A 19673-nucleotide genomic window follows, 5' to 3' on the forward strand; every position below is an offset into this window, starting at 1 on the left:
TTGCGAACATAAATTTTTTTTTCACTGGATATTGAGAATGGGAATTGAAATTTTAAAATCAATTTCCTCAACTAGCATTAAACGTACGCTGAGAGAAAAAATTTCTAAATTTTAATAAACATTGTTCGAATACTTGCAATAAAACATTTTACTAAATGTAAATAAACATTTAGTACAAGAACCACTAATTTAATTTAACTATCTTTTTTTTATTGAGTAATTATTTATGTACCGTAAGTAAATATTTTATTGCAACTGTTTAAACAAATATTTATTAAAATTTAATAATTTATTTCCGAGTGTAACGCACAATAAAAATAAATAATATATAAAACATAAACTCGTCGTACAAGACACAACTTGTCGTTTGTCCGTAGCGTTCGTTAAGGTAACTAATTCTAAAAATTCTAATTCCCATTTCTAATATTCCTCCACTGTGCTCAGGGCCTAATGCGTTCGCTTCACGAAATTGGAGCGGATCATTGCCTTAGGATTCCGTGAATTTCGCGTACGCTCGAGGATATCTTTCGTTACGTCGAGATTATCGAATCAACGCCGAACAGTGTCGGTCGCTTTACCTCGGAATCACTGTAATAAAACGAGAACGAACGCGCTGCGACACTATCGAATTGCGCTTTATCTCGAAGCACATTTGTCTCACTATACGGCGGAGAGATAACCGAGGAACATGTGCCGCCAAATATAGTCCGTTGCAAATCGCGACCGGCTCTTCTCGGTACCGGTGAAATTGTGCATTTCTCTTTTTCTCGCCTCACACACGTCGCAGCACGAAGAACTTCGCGACGATGAAGAGAGCTACACGATTCTCAAGAAATGTATCGCCCACTCGTCTAATCGCAGTAATTTAAGTCATATATAGACTCTTCGCTCCGAAATAATTAAGCGTTTCGCCGTGTGCCTTGGGATATTATTTGAAGACGCGACCCGCGCGAAAATTGACTCGGCTTTCCCACATTCGCATTCGCTTTCGTAACCGTCGGCAGATCTCTCTCTCTCTCTCTCTCTCTCTCTCTCTCTCTCGTCTCGCTTCCTGTGGCTTTTCTGTTAAACTGCCAAGAAGTTCAGCGACGTATTTGATACCCGATATATCTCGCGTACCCGAAAATACGCATTCCGTATTTTCGACGTATTTACGGGGGCGCGTTTCCCTCGGAAGGGACCCTCCCCCTCCCCCTTTCCACGTGCATGACGCGACGCCTCGCGGACGCGCCGAATCTGCACGCGCGCGATCTGCATCTCTGCATCTCTGCGTGCGTGCATGCGTGCGGAGAGAAACGTGCACAGCCTCCCACGTAGCGCTAACAACAGTTTTAACGGATCGTGCACCCAAGTTCGACAAGTAAGGCCGTACGGATCTCTCGCCCACGCGCGGCGGCCGGCGAGTACGACTTCGCATGACTCTCTTCTCCATGACTCTCTTCTCGCGTGTCGTTTCTGTTTAGTCTTTTACCACAAAGAGCCACTATGGGCCGATCTCGCCAACCCCGATTAACCTAATCCGGCCGAAATTAAATTTTACGAATTGCGAACTGCAAGACTGATCGCGTTTCACTTTGTCTTTTTTTCTCCATTTGCTGCAAAGTACATTTTACTTTTGCAAAATATAAAACTTTTAATTGATAATCGAGTAATTTTTTGAATCAAAATTAATCAAGATAATTACAAAATTGGGCCAGGGATGATCAGTTTTAAGTTTTGCAGTTGGTCATTCATAAATTTAATCGGCCGATTTTTTTCCATAGGTTAATTGGAGTTGATGAGATCGGCTCTACAAGTGGTTTTCATCGAGCGCTCGCTTTGTAGGAAGAGTACGTGATTTGGAAAATATTTTCTGTCTCTTACATGTACAATGAACGTCTCCAATGAATTTTTAGGTGCTGCACAATTGCACATCGTACATTATTGTACGTTATTTTACTTAACGGACAATCGCTACAATTGATATTGAAAAACCTGCACAGAAATCGATTTTTATCGAGATGTTTACGTTTTACGGATGCAGTGCAGCGTAGAAATGTAACGTGGAAGTGACTTCCACGTAGATACGATCAGTGAATGGATCAGAGGTGCATGTAGCTTTATCGAAGAGATTGAAGATAATGGCGCAGAAGAGCAAAACCAAAGAGGAGAGCAAAAACTCTCGGCGCTGAGCAATGATGTCACAGCCAGACGATAGCCCTGAGAGAACGTTTACCCCGTGGCTCGAAAATAGGTTTATACGCCTATGTATAGCACTTCGTTAAATACATTTAAACGCCGCACCGCATCGAAACACTTTTGCAGTTCGTGACGGCGCGGCGGCGGCGGTGCGCGAGCCGCTCAATGAAAAATTAAATTTACCCAACGTTTACCTAGATATCCTCTTTAGGCGCGAGTTATAAATATTGGATAGGTATTTATAGGGCGTTAAATCGACGCGTTAAAGCTGGATAGTATTAACGTTGGCGTTCGTACGCGATGTTTTGTGTTAATTATAACTTCCGCCGTAATTACTACGCAGTTCGCCTTTCGCGCGCGTTTGATCAGAGAAATTCGCTGGTTAATTGTGCATCTCTCTTAAATGGCAGAAACTGCCATTCTGTCTGCGCGTGTCGCATTACTCTGAGGCCGTAACCACGAGTGCACTTGCGTCTGGCGAGGCTCGCGTAATAAGAGGCAACATAGCGCAACGATTCTTCAAGAGGATGGGGGGGTTTGCCTCCCTCTGAATCGATATGTCGCGTCACTATGAAGCTGGAGATGTCAACATTGCACGAGATATTACGATCTCGTAGGCCTACTCCTCTCCACTTTCATATCTACCTCTTCGTTTATATCATAAATGTTATGATTTAAGAAGATTCATTCTTGTTACATGAATTGTTGGATATCTTATTCGCAGGATAATAACTAGTTGAAAAGTTAATAACTTGAACATTGTTAATTTTAAGTAATTTAATTTTTAATTATTTGTTTTTTTAAAACATAAACTTTTATTTATTGACTTTTACCCTAAATAAAAAAATTTATCTTTGTAAAAGAAAAAATACATTCTCACATAAAAAAAAACAATATTACTTTATTGTTTTATATAAACTTATTTTACAAATAAAATATAAAATTTGTTTAACGATCGATTTTATAGTTATTTTAAATAATCTAACTTAAAAAAATTTGAGAATTTTTAATTTAATATAAATGTTTTCCAAAATTAACTTTTATTTTAACTTGAGTTAATTTAATCCTAACGTAACTTTCAACTAGTTAATTTTTTGTTTATTTAACATAACTAAATTGATTTTGTAAGTAATTAATTTTAACTTGATTTAGTTAAAAAATATATATTAGTTTATCCATCCCTGCTTATTCGAGGAATTAATCAATTCTTAATATCTTCCTTTCTATGTTTGGGGTTTTTTTTTAGATTATTAGAGAGAAAAATACTGAAAGTTATAAGATAAGGAAAATTAAATATAATAATACAAAAATAAAACGTAAAAAAAAAGATATATTTGGAAAACTTTCTGAATGACACAATCGCATTCCTCAAATGCATAAAATGCGAAAAACCGATTGCGTCAAGGGCGCTTCTATTATTAACCGGTTTTTTCGCCGTAGTTGGAAGTGTTAATTAATATACCATAATGGAGTCCCGTATAAACACTTTCTGTGCTCGCTAAATTAACCGGTAGACCTCGATCGCCTTGATGCGAAAGCAACGACGCGATTCCGCCGAAGGAGGACAATCGTTGCCACCGCGGCTATAATCGGCCGATATGCGCCATAAATTCAAACGACGCACGTGTTTTTCTTTTCCAGGTTGTCCAGAATGGTTTGGAGATCCTCACGTATCTCGCGGATCGAATGGGTCACGACTTCAAACCTTACATCTCCACTATTATCCAGCCAACGATAGACAGGCTAGGTGAGCACGGGGATACATTTGTTTCACCCGTTTTTTTTTGTCTCGTAAATGGTCTTCGAGGAAGAATCGGCTGGCACGAAACGCGATATCGAAAATTTCTATTATTATTTACGACGACCGATAATTCCACAAATGATCCACGATGACCGATAATTGGTACCGATAGAATGGTTTCTAAATAAATTGGTATTTATCGCGTACATTCCGGCTTATAAACATCCCATAATCGCGATACAAAGATAATTTCAACATCGAGGATTAATTGGAAGACTACACACATTCCCAGACGATCTCGAGTGAGATTTTCGCGAACGTCGGCATCTCGTCGCGCATTGGATGAATCATCGTTAATCGCTAAATGAGTTTCAAATAGAACGAGCCGGAGTGACGTTTAAACGCCTTTAATGAGGTTGAAGTCTATGACAGATGTGTACACCATATTTGTCGAGAACCGGTCCGCCGATCGCTTTCAGCTGTCCCGCGCGAAGCCGACGCACGTCAAGAATAAGCGTTACGTGTATACGCGCGATTCAACGATATATCCGCGAACGTGCTGCGTCGCTATTCCCAATTTTCATGTGTGCGCGAGTCGAAATTTAAATTCGTATTTTGTTGACAGGTGACAGTAAGGATGCTACCAGGGAGAAGGCGCAACTGGTGCTTCTGAAAATTATGGAGAAAGGATGCATGTCGCCGCAGAATCTTCTGGACAGACTTCGTCCAACCTTCAATCACAAGAATGCAAAATTACGAGAGGAGGTTTTAATCCTGTTGACGACGACGCTGAACGAGTGAGTGGCGATTCCGAAACGTTTATCCGAAACACAAATTACATTTCAAATTAAAAATGATAGATCATTTTTTTAATGGAACATTCGCATTTTTCCAGGCATGGAGCAGACGAGATGGCACTGTCGGGAGTGATCCCGAGCATCGTGAAGCTGCTGTCCGATCCCTCGGAAAAGGTTCGGGAAACCGCTCTGAACACGCTGGCGGACATCTATCGACACGTTGGCGAGAGATTACGCGTCGATCTGCAAAGAAAGCACAATGTGCCGCAAGCCAAGTAAGTGAAATGGCCGGAGAAAGCGATTGTCTTTCGGCTTTCGGTCCGCGTAGAATTTCATGGCGTATCTCCTCTAATCAGTGATTCAGTTCGTTCAAAGAAACTTTTTTTTCTCCTCATTAAATATCAACTGATCGGCGCGATGCGTTAACGAAACCGTAAAATCCTCGATCGTTATGTAAAACTCGGCTCGTCCGCTTGCTTACAGAATGCTCCTGCTAATAGAGAAGTTCGATCAGCTGAAGGCCGCCGGTGATCTCTTACCCTTGGCAATGTCGTCCGACGGTGAGTAGATTGAATTCTCTGGCGCCGCGGGGTACCGCTTAATTTAAGCTCGACGACGACGATGACAACGGCGACGGAAAGTAAGGCGCGAGTCGCGCCACGCGGCGTACACATCGCTATTCAACGTGCGCACGAGGCTTGTATCGTGCTGCCATCGCGCAGCCGAGTTGGAGTTTATCACGCGGCAATCCTGCCTGCCTTCGCATGCAGGAAGAAGGCTCCTTCCACCTGACTGCTCGCCCCGCTCGCCCTCCATCTCCTCGCAGTTTTAGCGTTACACGTATACATCATGAATATTTACCGAAGACCGCGTGTTCCCCGATGTGACGGGAATACGCATCTGCCTCCACGGTACTACTATGTACTGCTCGTCGGCGACTTCGATTTAATGACACGTCGGTATCTCGGCACGATCGGAATTTTTACCTGTACACTTCCGGCGATGGGAGCGAACAACGCTGATGACAGAAATAACGTTCGGAGTTGGCGCGCCGCGTAAAGTTTTGTTTCCGTGAACGGACGTTGCAACGCGAGGTCGCTGATTCGCGTTATCTGCTCCGACCGCCGAAGAGATTACATAATATTGCATTTAGAGCGATAGAACCGCGCGCGATATATCATATCGGTATATTGTTTCAAGCACCGCGCCTCTGCGTAATCCATACCGAAGACTGAGACTGTCTCGCTCCGTAACGGACGGCCTTGTGAAAGCCACGGCTGGCTCGGCTCGCCGGACGTTCGAGTTTCGGTCGCGAATATTATGTGTCGTATCGGCAATCCCGCACGCCTGCCGCCTTCGTTTCTCAACTGATAGGAAATGATCCGTCTCGTCGAAATCCGCCGGCGAGAGGAAAAGTTCGACAAGAATCGCCATCGCCGTGGCATTCCGCTTGCGCAATCGATCGCAACACAAAATGTTGCGGCTGCTCGAGAAGAGACTTCCCCGTATTCGCGTATACTCGATTGCAACACTCTGCAAATATCATCCTCGCGTCTTCATCTCTCCCAAGATTTACCGGAATTTCGCGACATTTCCCGTACACCGTGCGATTTTTCTACAAGCGCTGCAATATTATTAAAATGTAGTTATATGTTTACCCCAATATTCATGTAATATATGAATATTATATGAAAAGTAAATAAAATATTACTTCAGTAATTAAAATTATCGGGAATATTATAACTTTGAAATACAATAATTATGAAGTTTATGAATATTTTACGCAAAATATATATAGTTCACATTAATTTTTTACCACTAATAATACTCGTAGGACATTTTCATAATGTTCCACGGATATTGAAATAATATACCACGAATATTATGTAAAAACATAACATTAACAAAATATTTCCATAATATTAAAATATTAAAAATAGTGAATAATATTCTCGGAATATTATTTCAACATTAATTCAATTTTTAAAATATTCGTATGATATTCTAGGAATATTGTAGCGCTTATAGGGTATTAGTTGCCATTATTAATTATCGCTCTATTCGCGGTAGTTCCGCGAAAGGCCAGGGGGTTCTCATCGAACGGTTCGACACGGTTATTTGTCATAAACGTTATCCTTACGAATCAAAGTGATTAAACATTCCGCTGTCGCGACATAAATGTCGACAGAAAAGTTCCAAAGCTAAATAATTACATCGACGATTAACGCGGGACTATTCGTCATCCCGGTGAAAGTAGCAATTGGAATCGACGGCACATATTGAGATGTGGTGCGTTTAGGTATTCCACACTTTCGTTATTCAGTGAATTTTAAGTATATTCCGCGAAACTTTTTTTTCTTACTCTCGCCTCTCTATCAAAGATGCGCGTGTGTCTTGTTTTCCTTGCTACACCCTGCGCATATACGATCATCACGATTAGATCATACCTGGGCTTGGCGAGGAGAAGCCGCGGCGGTAGCGGCGCTTCGCTTGATTTCAGAGATATTAATAGAACTCAAAATAGCCGTGAAGCACTAATGACGATCTTCCGCGAAGCGCCGTCTATCCCCTTCATGGACATTCGAACTTCCGGTCGTAGGAAGTCCGAGGGATCAATCTCAGGCGTTATTGGAGCGACTCGCGGCACGTTCTACACACTGATTACGCATCTATGAATATTTTAACCTCTTGCACACACAAGTTGCGCTCTGCAGCAGCAGCAGCAGCATTGCGGAATCCCCCGTTGAATACCATGCGCATCTAACATGCCTCGCATGTGTTAAATTGAAAACATATAATTTAATCGAAATTATGCCGCGTGAAGGAAATTCAATTTACTCGCGCAATTAAAATAATTCTGAAGAATTCTAATTCCACGATCGCGTTACACATCGGTGTCTGTCTTATTCATTCATGCATAAACGCGAACGACGTTTGCTTAACACTTCGCGTACATTCAATTTTCTACTTTTTTATGACTTACGCATACTTCACGATCGTGACGTAATCGCGCTCGTGACACCCGTCCGTCGTGTTTTGACGACCAGATTCCCGTCCGTCGAATACGAATGAGAACCGCAGGGCGAATTCTTTTTTTCTTTCCATTGTGGCACACCGCAATGAAATTCCTACGACGAACACGCCGATTAAAGTCGTCATCGCGACGACGGTATCCTCGAAGTTATGCGAGGCGGAAAGGTTGCGCGCACCCGGCGAGCGAACAAAAATTTGCATAAGTCTCGTTTTCGCTCTCTCTTTCCCCGTGACCCCGTAAAGCGCGATTGTGTTAGAAGTTCGCGTTAAGGCACGGTCGCACCGCGCGATCTCTCCGTAACGCTCCTCTCGAGTCTGCTTCTCGCGGCTAAAAATAGAAAAGATGTAAATGTGAAATCAATGAGAGTTGCGTGACTATGAAAAAAATTGCTGCCGCCGTAAGTAGAAGCACACGATGCATATTTTGTGAAACGAGCTGTCACTTTTCTACCTCGTTTATATTCAAATCCTGACATACGTGTCCGATTCTCCGGTGTCGATATATAAATTACTAGGATCAATCTTCGAACGGCGTAATATCTCGAAGGTCTAGAGATTTAGATTGGAATTGTCATATTTTCGACTGCGCCGGTGACTTTAATTACAGCGTGTCAATCGTCGGGAGGCTAATTCGCGCCGACGCGAATTCTCATGCGTGTCGAGCGAGTGGAAACCACCCCGTTACGCGTCGTGAATTTTGCATCGCCACCGACGCCACCCGCTCTTAATCTCGCGCCTTATTGTGCGACCTTACCCCGAGGGCAGCGTGATGCAGTGTACGTACACGTGCGCAAGTGAAAGGTAGGGTAACACGCAGATTTATCTCCGCGGAGCGGAGCGGAGCGGCGCACGGTTCCACCGTTGCGCCGGTGTGCTCACGATCAGATATGAAAATACGGAATAACGCCCAGCTGCTGCCCTTTCATCGCGCGTTCTTTGACCGTTGCCCCGTTACCCTTTGCGTAGCTAGGCAACGAAACGAAACCGTTTTCCGAATCTCACGGAAAAGTCGACTGGAAGAAAGGATTAATTTCTGTTTAGATCATTTCTAGCTATGATTTTAATAATCGGCATTAAGGATGTTGTCGGATACGCACTGTCCCTGCAAAGTTAATGAAATTTGGAAATGCGTTTAATATTAGCACTTCAAATAAATTATATAAATATAAAAATTGTGAGAATAAGATTGTATTTTTATTTAACAATATATTTTTATAGTTTATTTGCTCTATTAAAAATTAAATTGTTTTTTGCAACCCAAGAAAATTCTCTATTTTTTTATCTTAGTAAGTACTTTTAGTATTCAAGATGATTTATGAAATTTTATTGTGATTGCCTGTTTAGTTGTTTTGTGAATAAATAAATAAATTTTGATTATTTTACAAAACTGACCTCTGCATCGTAATGAAATTTTACATAAATTGTGAATGTTTAAAGTACTTAAATTAAAAAATTCAGATTTTTTTTCATTATTTACTATTATTAATTCTATTTTTATTGGAGCACGTGTCTACTTCTGATTAAAACAATTTTTTATCCAGATAGTAAATTGCCACCAAATTTCTATTACTTTCAAACGCAATGTAAAACAATCTGTAATTTTTTTTCATAATTTTCTTAATGTTTTGAGAAGTGTCCTATACATCCTTGATGACATCACTTCGGTTTATTACTTATTCTGGTTTTCTTTTTAAACGACAGCGAGATAGGAATAGGATTCGTCAAACAATCGTGCGATCGAGAATTGGAGTGCTTAAGAATCTCCTTCCTGCCGAATAAAAAGAACAAATTATTCCGTAATGGTATAATTGTTTGGCTAACTCGTGGCACACGGTATCGCGCGATAAGCGTGTTTATACGCGATTATATGCGCAATGTATATGCGCCATTATGTAACGACGAGGTATTATCGCCTGTCTTCTTCGATGCTAGAGGCCGTGTGGGCGATTCTTCTTAGCGTTGTCTTTCTAACGGCAGTACTTTGCACGCGGGAATCGACGCTCACATTTTCCGATGGCGATGATCTCATGGCGCGTGACGCCACCCAGAAAATCTACTATTTACTGTCGCTCGTGGCCCCTCTTTTATCCTTCCTCCCGGAACTGCACGTTCTATTTTGCCGGAGGTTCTTACCTATCGTAATCATGTATCAGTGATAATTTACGGTCTTGTTCATGAGCGTCGAACGTCTTCGAAACAAGCCGTGTAAATGATTTCAAACTGTACTTTTCGTTCAACGAACTTATTTCAACTTATTACTCGTACGTCGGTTTAACGCGATATCAAAATTTACAGCGAATTTATTTACTCGCGAACGAGGCGAATAATTTGTATTATGATTGCATCGATCAACGATACAGTATCTTAATTTGACAGTAATCTCTTTAAGAATCTGTTGTGAGATAAAAATTGGAAAAAGGAACAAAGGAAGAAATCGATGAAGGTCTCTACCGAGAATTCTCGACCAAATCCAGTCTTTTATTTATCATCAGCGCGTGGTTATTTTTCAAGCCGCCGTTCTTTGACGCACGATCAATGCTGCCAATTTTCTACGTATTTTCGAGGCATCATTATTTCCTCGTTCGGCGAAGGTCGCTCGCGAAGAGTACCTAGTTTAGCAGCCAATTATACGTGTCGTTCTTTTTGCGATGCACAATAAAAAAAAAACGGAATTCAAGCGCCGACTTGTTTTCGTCGATAATAGTGTTCGTAATGATTCCTGTCCTGCGGAATGGCCGCGACGTTTGATTGCTCATCATAAATTGGCCTTCGAGCACGACGTGCCGCTTTCGTACTCAGCTTTGATCCCGCGATTTCAACCGTTTGCCATTTTTTTTTTTTTCTCTAAAATCCACACACTGAGAAAAAATTTTATCGAAAAACTAAAACATTTAGGCCGATACGATGCAACCGAATTGAGTCGGTTTGATTAACCCTTAAACACATATTGAAAATTCCCCTAGATTTTCGATCACTTATTGCGTGAAGATGAGGAATGAGAAAAAAGATTCGGGCTAGGTGGAAAAAAAGTTTGAAGTCTCCTCTGTCGACTACTATGATTGACCAACTTCATTGCTTAACTAAAATAAAATGGCACGAAAGTATAGTTTTTTTCGGGAAGGTCTCCCAGACCCACTTATGTGTTTAAGGGTTAATTCTTGGTTAAAAAGTTTGAATGGAAAGTCGACATGAATGAACTACACCTTTTTTCTTGTGCAATTAAATAATTGTTGAATCGACCCGATGCTTAGTTGATCGTGTCGGACTAAATATTTCAGTTTTTTTTAACAAATTTGTTTTCTCAGTGCACCTTTTCATTCTTCGAAGTCGCGCAAAGTGTGATAAAGTTTGAAAATTGAAGTGTCTCTCGAGACACAGGAAGCGCCAACTTCTCGCCGAGAGCGACTTGATGACTTTGCTCTATTTTGTAAAGAGAGCGGGACCGTTTGTTCCCGGCCGATGTCCTACGGTTTAATTTTTATATCGCCGGCCTTATCTTTCGCGTTTCTTTCCTACATTTCGCGGGCGCGCATTAGCAACCTTAATTAGCGACGAATTAAATTGCCAACTCGCTTTCACCAAGGACGCGATCTCCCGATGACGACGAGGGGGCGGGGGAGCCGCTGGGAGCCGTGTATTATTTGACTCTCTTCCCGTTCTTCTTCTTCCGTAACACTTCGTTCCGTAACGCGCATCCGTGCTGAATTTCTAAGGAGGCGGGCAGCCTCGCATCGGCGCGGCGGCGAGCTTCGCGAAAGAGCAGAAGACACAACCACTACACTTCGGCCCACGCCGCCGCACGTCCGCGTATATACCTTAATTATACCGTCACGAGTGTAATTACCGATACCGCTTCCATACTCCTGCATACGAATGTAGACATAATTGCATGACAGAGAGGGAGAGAGAAAGGAGGATGGCGGTTTTGCGGCCGCGCGCGGGAAAAACTGCGACGGCTGGCCCAGTTTTTTCGCCGGTCCGTCCGCACCTGACGGCGCATTCAGAAAAATTGCGGAGCCGCGAAATATTTCGCGACACCGCTGCGTCGCATCGTAGAAATCGCAGCACTGCCGCGCGACGGATCGAGGTCATTTATACGCGCTTCCGGTATTTTATACCACGCCAAATGATTGGGTTATTCAACGTCGCTTGACCCTAAAGCCACGCGATCGAGCTCCGGGGACGGATTCTTTCATAAGACCCAAAACATCGCACATCCAGATAAAACGTGTTTAAATTGATGAAATCGTTTGTTTAATTTAGTTTTATTAAGTGAAAATTGAAGTGAAAATACTTTTGAAGAAAATAAAATTTTATTTCATTTCAAGAAATTATGTTAAATTATTTGTTCAATTTAAACAAATAATTTTTTATTTCAAAGAAAATACTGACAGAAGTGTAAAAAATAATTTAGTTTTGGTTCTACAAATATATTTCTTTCATAAAAAAAATAAAAAAACACTTTGTGTTGCACAATCAAACTGCACAATTTTTTTAATTCCGATAAAAGGATCAATCAAAAAATTTCTTTACCTAACCGTACAGAAACAAATTGTTTTTTACTTAAACAAATATATTTTTTGACTCGAAGACTCTTTTCTCTGGGTGCAGAACTGTACAAGATATCTTATGGATTTCTAAAACGATCCCTCGGTGAGCGTTGAGCATTAATTTAAGCGTAATTTAAACTCGACGGATTCATTTTTTTTTTCAAGTTTAATAATGGAGTAATGATCGAGTGCACTTTCAAGATATGCAGATAAATGTGAATTATATCAGGCAGCACGTCGCGCTGGGACGTAATCTTGCCGGTCGTTATAGTTGAGCATTGTAATCGCGTATCGATCCGCTTGATCCGGCCGCCGTGAGCTTGTATCTCGCGCTTAATTATGCCTTAATGCACCGCGTCGCGCGTTAATTAAGGGTTGCGCGATACTCCGCCAGCAATAATTTATTACTCGCTTCCCACGGAAGCGATCGACTCTCGCGTCGATCCCTATCGATCTTTGGGAACTCACAATGGCTCGTATGCCCGCTTGAAATTAACTGCACGAGCTCGAGATTTGATTGACCTCGCGACGTCTTCCCGGACACTCTCTGCGAAATTTCGCGCGAGGAATCTTACGAAGTGGTCGCGAAGGCGAAGTCGTTCGAAAGTAAAGTATTCGTCAGAAGATCGATCGCCGAAGTTTCACGCGAAGTATCTTACGAAACACGGTCCCCCGCGCGCACGCGCTCACGTGCGTACGATCCGAAACACGTGAGCGAGTGCAACGACAGATTTACGAGGGCGGCGGCGCGCTGCACGTTTCGACACGGTGCACGTCTCTCGGTCCTTTCTTGTTTATTACGAAGCGACATAAGCGAGCCTCATTTCGCGAACCGCCATTAATCTTCCCTCCCTCCCGCATCTCTCGATCGCCGCGGCCGGACCGACGCACTTTAAAACTCGCGCAAATTGAATCGGACCGCATCAATCACCCACCTGTTTCCATCGCGGTCAATTTGTCGATCCTTTCGAAATCGGCCGGCGCGCCGGTACTCTTTCATAAGCTGGGCCGGTCTTATCTGAAGATTTAGATAGGAAATGAAAAATAATATATCGCAATTTCGAAAGCGGAATGTCTGGCGAGGAAGATACGTATGAAGTTCGTTACATTGCGAAAACATGTATGTTTTTACATATTTTATTTCGCTGCGCGTATGTACATTCGCTGTTTTATTCTCAATCTCATATTTTCGATTTAATTTAATCCTAATTGAGCTGCGTATTTGTAATTAAAAAAAAGTATTAAGGCACCGTTGATTTTATAAATAAACTGCGCCGATCAATTGCGCGATGATACTTTTACTAAATAAAACGTAAATAATAGTATCTTTATTTTTTTTTAATAAAACACAAGTGGGGTATACTATCTTTGATTTTTTTTACAACAAGTACTATCTTTGATTTCTCATTTAAAAGTCTCTCTATTTTAATCCAAGTAGAATGTTTCATTTAAAAAAGTTTCAATAGAATATTATATGTCTTAAACACTTAATCTCAAAGATTAAAGAGGAAACGGCACAAACTGAGAAAATTTTATTACATTTAAAAAATATTTTATGTACTTTTAAAGTATGTAATTAGTTTTTTTCAAAATTAAAACTATAATCATTTGAGTTGGAGTAGGAATAGTTGTGAATGGAAATACAGAGATACTAACACTTGGATTTTTTTTTTTTTTTTTTTTTGTTAAAAGTAGTACAACAGCTTTTTATTTCAAAGAACAATATATTTTGTTTTATAATTGGCGCAATTGATCCCGAATTCATCATCGGGAGCGGCCCTGGCTACGCGAAAAGAGGGCAAATGACATTTTCGGATTTTCGACGAAGTAAATCGATTAGTCAGTACCCGATCTCAATCGCTCGGTGTCTTTTATGCTGCCGCGCGACGACGACGGTGAAACTCGATCGAGTCTCGTCGTCTTTGGACGTTAATCCGTTAATTTGATGGAAAGCAGGGACGAAAGCCGCGCGAGTGCAGTTCGCGCCTTCGCACGTGAATGCAAAGCGAAGGCAGAAAGCTTGACACAGGTTCGGGCCAGTGCATCTCCTGGGCGATTGCGACATCCTTGACTTTCTTGCTCTTGCCGGCGAGATCGGCATTAATTATCCCGCGCGCCAATTAGCCCATAATTATTGACAATTCGGGCTTCATATCTTTTTGCCGATCGAGCTTGGGGTTTCCTTTCGCGAGCGATTGCGCCGCACGAGACGCAACGAAGTAAATAACCGTCCCGTGTTAGCGTTGGGATGTAATCAGTTTCTTGCCGCGGAGGATAATGCAACGATAATCGAGAACTTTAATTATTATTTTAATGCGAAATTTGTACGACCTTTGATGGACGGTAACGCTCGTCTTTTCTGTCATATTTAACGTGTAAGCACAGAAAAAAAATTTAGTATCAAATCAACAATTCATTGTTTCGCACACAAGCAAGAATATAAAATCTTAAACAGATACAATTTGCTTACATCAAGAAAATTTTTTTCTTTATGTAAGCAAATTATGTCTGTTTAAGATTATAAATTTTTCCAAGAAGATTTATATTTTTGCTTATATATGAAACAATGAATTGTTGATTTGATATTAATTTTTTTTTCTGTGTATATACGCATTTTTAGCAATAATGAAGAATGAAATAATTTTTATACATGGTCAGTCATACATGTTTCGTAACATGTGAGCATAACGTTGGAAACGAATTTAGCAACAAAAAACATGCACATTACAAATCAATTTGGCTTAATTGTCGAAATATAGATAATTTTATTAATGTTGTACACAGTAGAAAACATTTTATATTTATACTAAAATCAGTTCTTATTAAAGTTTTTGTATTGAATTTTCAACATATCCAAATGTTAATTTGACATTTATAATTACGTTATTTGAATCTTTTGTGTTAAACTAACATAAAAAAAAATTGTTTTAATTTTATTTCATTAGATAAATATTTTTCTATTTGTATTACTTATTCACAATTTCATTGAACTTAGGCAAATTAATTTGGCGACGTTCTACGAGTAGCAAAGAACTTGTTCACAAGCAGAAAATGAACATTTTGAATAAGTCACATAATCAAGAGAATAATATTCCTATAATAAAATTTTTTCATTAAAAATTATAAATCTCTAAATATTTCACACGCATTAATAAAAATGCTAGTAAAATTATCAAATTCAATAACTGAGACCAATTGAATACTTTTTCGTGTCCCGAATTCATTTCTGATCAGTTATACGCAAGTTATGAAATTTCCAACCTTCTACATGTACATTCATGACGCGTCACTCTAGCGCACGATCAAAGAACACGCACGCACCATCCGACCTCGCGAAAAGAGCATTTTCGTGACTATGCCATTGTGTCTTCCCCTTCTCCGATGACATGCTTCACAGGCAGCGTCGCTGGCATTGATTTTCCGGAATCGGCGGTGACCGTGCAGGCCCCATGCAACTCTTCGTTCATCCCTACGGGATGCCTTTGGCCCCTTCCACAACGGGGCACCAACGCTAGGGGAAGGTCCCGTGTGCGTGGGACCCCCTCCTTCGGCGGCTTTACCCGCGTTCCGCGCATAAGCGCTTTACTCTCCGGAGCCCGCTTGAGAGTAAACGAGTCGGCGTTTAGCAACGTGAGAGGGACGGTGCTGCACGCCGTTGTGTCGCGTAGCGTCGCTTCCTCTCGCGCCTTTTCCACGCTGCTGTGGTGCGTGACACGTGCGCGACGGACGAGGCGTTCTCCGCGTCGTCTCCGTGATTTCGAAACCGCGAGGGTGAGAACGATAAGAGAAGAGCAAGAGAGCGGGGAGGGGAAAGCGACACGCGACGGTCGTCGTAGCGGAGGAGCGCGCGTGCATCCTACCTCGCGATACGCGGAATCGAAAATTGCATTCTCGCCCGCAGTTCCCCGGTCTGCAGGACACCGTGACTGGTGCAACGCTACTCTGCTACTCTCGGCGGCTCCGTTGCTAGTGTTGCTCGACCATTTCGCGAAGCGAGGCCACGCTGTTTACTTCGCGCGAACGCGCGGGGACCCTCTAACGATACGATAAGTGCACGCGTGGTGCGGCACTTATCGGTTCGTGTGTCGACGCTATCGATATACCTATTATCGCGCGATGCCGCGACGCTTCGACCGTCATCGTCGCCGTCGGCCGCTCGAGGGAAGAATTCTTCGCGCGCACGGCGCGCAGTGCGCGCTCGGCCGGGCCTCGTGAAACAAACGACGAGTGTGCGCGGAGTGTGTCGTAGTCGCAGCTGCATAGGTCTCGGCTCGCACGAGTCCGATTGTTTCGTGCCTGCCTGCGGCCGCGGTGAGAGAAGACAGTGTTGTTGTTGCCGTGCGCGAGGGAAGGGCGTCGAGGATGCGAGAGAGAGCCAAGTTTTGCTACGGATAGGATATCCCCCTTCGCGTATCCAGTTTCGCCACGCGATCGACGCGCAGAACCCAAATATTCCGGTCTGAAGAAGAAGGACCGCCGAATCCCGCAAATGGAATTTTCACGCGAAATCCTCGCGGTCTTCGTCGATGAATGTTCGAGTCGAGTGCGATTTTACCGCGCGCCGAGGGACTCGCGGAAGTGCTCGAAGACTCTTGGCCGGTATTCGTAGTCGATTCTTATAGGCTTTCTACATTAAGCTATTAGTCGATGTCATAAAAATTGACCAATCACAGTCAAATGTGAAGAGAATATTCGACTGTGATTGATCGATTCCTATGGCTTGTGGCTCGTGATACCGAGGCGCGAGAAAGCCTATCATATTTAAGATCATCTTAAGTATCACCTTAAGATGCTATCGACCAATCAGAGAGCCGCATTAGCATCTTGAGACATTACTTGAGACGATCTTGAAATAAGAATCGACTATGAATACCGGCCTCTGTCGCCGAGCTTTCGTCTTTCCGTAGGAACACAGAAAAAATGGTCTTGCAAGTACAGCCATAATTTTTTGACCGCGAACAATTAATCCGCACGGCACAGACTAGCAAAAACATTGCAAGGTATTGGTTACGTTCAGCGGAAAAAGCTGCTTTGCAAGTGTTGTACATTTTCTTAATACGATTTGTTTATAGGATTCAGATCAAGAACCAATCGCATTAAAGAATTTGACGACACTTGCAAAGTTGCCTTTCTGCTGAACGTGACCACTGCTACAATATTTCGACAATGTTGCAGCAACGTTAATACAATATCGTATGTATATTGTCAATATATTCGAAGTGGACATTTTACCGTTGCTGTGTGATGTTGCCGAAACATCGCGGCAATATTTTGCGATGCCTTTCTTATGTTGTGTGGGGGGTAGCTAAGGTAAATAAATGATCAGCAAATATTGTGATATCGCGTATGTTTGGCACTCGAACAACAACTTAAATGGCAAAGACAGAATTTAGAAATCTGGAAAGAACATTCTTCCATCGCGCTTATTCACGTTAAGGTCAATCATCTGTTATAAAGATTTTACTGCATAATTGGCAGATTTGAATTTTTTAGAAGGCAAATGTTAAATGCCGCTATAAATTCCGTATGACAGACGATATTTTAGCTGATACATAAAACGGCGATAAATTGTCGTTGCAACACCTAGAAATCTGTCGACATCAACAAAATGGTGGTTTTTTTTTTTTATGGGCCCGCGGCACCGCGCGTCGTCTCTATTTGTGTCACGTTTCAGGCCCGCTCTGAGAAAGATAAAAGGGTTTACCGTGCGTGTTGTTGTGCGTCACGCGAGGAATCGACAAAAGTACGTTTCGTCGACGGACGCCGCGAGGCCGCTTCGTCGGAATTATTAATGCACTTTCTCGGGGCCGTGCGATGGACTAGATTCGCTCGAGCATAGGGATTGTTAATGCAAAACTCGCGTTTTATTACGTAGGCAGTGGAGAAGAGGTCTCAATTACGCAATGCACAATGAGCGTCGCCTCTCGTTCCCTCGCGCTTTTCGCAGGGAGTTCGACTTCGCGATTCCTCGCGGCGCGCGCGTGAGGGGAATGAAACGTGTTTTGAAATCGTGGTCGAATGCCCCCATCGGCATTTTCCATTAATTATTCCGTCTACTTGGAGCGTAAAGGCGAGAACGCGCGGTTCGACTCACTCGGACAATCTCTAAGGGCCGTTCTGCAACAGCGTAATAATCATCGCACCGTCGTAGGTGGCTGTAAGGCGCGAGTCAAGTTGCCGCGCACACAATTTTTACCAATGCTAATCGGCTCTAATCTCGATTCAACTTCCTTTCTATCTCGTTTTCAGTTCCGCGAATGAGAAAAACTGAGATTAAGTTAAATTACGTAAATTACATTACGCGAAGTTAATTCAAGTTAATTGCCTTGCAGACCACTCGCGAGTGAGTTTACGCTATTGTGGAATGGCTTTGAGCGCCGTTAATTTCTGCGTTACAACGACGTTGCGCAAAGCGGCGAGGAACAGGATTCTGCATTCTCCTTCGACTCACCGTCCGTTGGCCGTTTATTTATGAAAAACAAGAAGGGAGGGGCGGGGAGAGGAAAAAAAAACTCTTGATGTACAACCGTCGTTGCGGAATCGGCGACGTTCGGCGCCGCGACGGAGCCGCACAAAGACGTCCGGGACGTCTCCGTATTGTTTCGAATAAATCGCCTTGTAACGAGGCGTGAAACGAAGACCGAAGGGGAGGACGATCGGCGGCGCAAAACCGCACGTCACGGTTTATATTCGGGATAAATAAAGCGGAACCTTAATCAAGATCTTCGATCGCGGTCGCGCCGTAATTAGCGACGGAACCGCGCGCCGCTCGTCCCGAGGATCGCTCGCCGGCGTCCTTCTAACGGCGCGGCGGCGAGTCCACCTTGGTCTTTGCTTTTGATTTAATACGCGTCTCGCGCGGTGTCCCTTTTTATGCGCGATATCCGCGCGCGCGCGCGCTGCTCTACCTAGGCGATGCTAATTCACGTCGGCGATAAATGGCCGCGCGCACGTGTGCGGTAATCGGCTTCGCGCGCGTAATAGAGGCCGGATCGCGTGACGCAACTGATTCCGGGAAGCACGACGATTTTTTTTTTTTTTCTCTTTGGTTTTCGAAACCGCACGAAACCGTTTCTGCACGCATGACTCGAGAAGCAGGTCGATGCAAACCGAGCTTCTTCTCTGACGGAAATCCTGAAAATTCTATACAAAAATTAAAAAAAAATGCTATAAAAATCTACTTGAAAACGCTAGAATTAGAACACTTATCTAAATTTTTGTACAGTTGTAGCGCGTTGTTTTTGTGATATTCATGAATTTCTCGGTGACTCGGCTTCGACTTACGTCGAACTACAACGAATTACAATATTCTACGCACTTCTAATGCTTAATTCTTTACTTCCAGATAACTTATCCATGAGATATCTATGGTAA

The 19673-nt window shown here is 42.6% G+C and overlaps 1 protein-coding gene across 9 annotated transcripts in view; it reads left to right on the forward strand.

Annotated features, from left to right (window-relative positions):
* LOC105196536 (CLIP-associating protein 1-A) overlaps positions 1-19673 on the forward strand; it is a 49391-nt gene that overhangs the window by 13405 nt on the left and 16313 nt on the right. For 5 of the 9 annotated variants that reach the window (XM_026138446.2, XM_026138444.2, XM_011162521.3 and 2 more), the window contains exons 2-5: positions 3820-3925; positions 4545-4716; positions 4815-4991; positions 5200-5276. In XM_026138446.2, coding sequence (XP_025994231.1) covers positions 3820-3925; positions 4545-4716; positions 4815-4991; positions 5200-5276 — 532 coding nt within the window. Of the gene's footprint in view, positions 1-3819; positions 3926-4544; positions 4717-4814; positions 4992-5199; positions 5277-16097; positions 16611-16921; positions 17232-19673 lie in introns of those variants that run through there. The other 4 variants (XM_026138448.2, XM_026138449.2, XM_026138451.2 and 1 more) reach the window with 2 other exon arrangements.

The sequence above is a fragment of the Solenopsis invicta genome, chromosome 6 (genome assembly GCF_016802725.1).
Source record: "Solenopsis invicta isolate M01_SB chromosome 6, UNIL_Sinv_3.0, whole genome shotgun sequence".
NCBI classification, from domain to species: domain Eukaryota; kingdom Metazoa; phylum Arthropoda; class Insecta; order Hymenoptera; family Formicidae; genus Solenopsis; species Solenopsis invicta.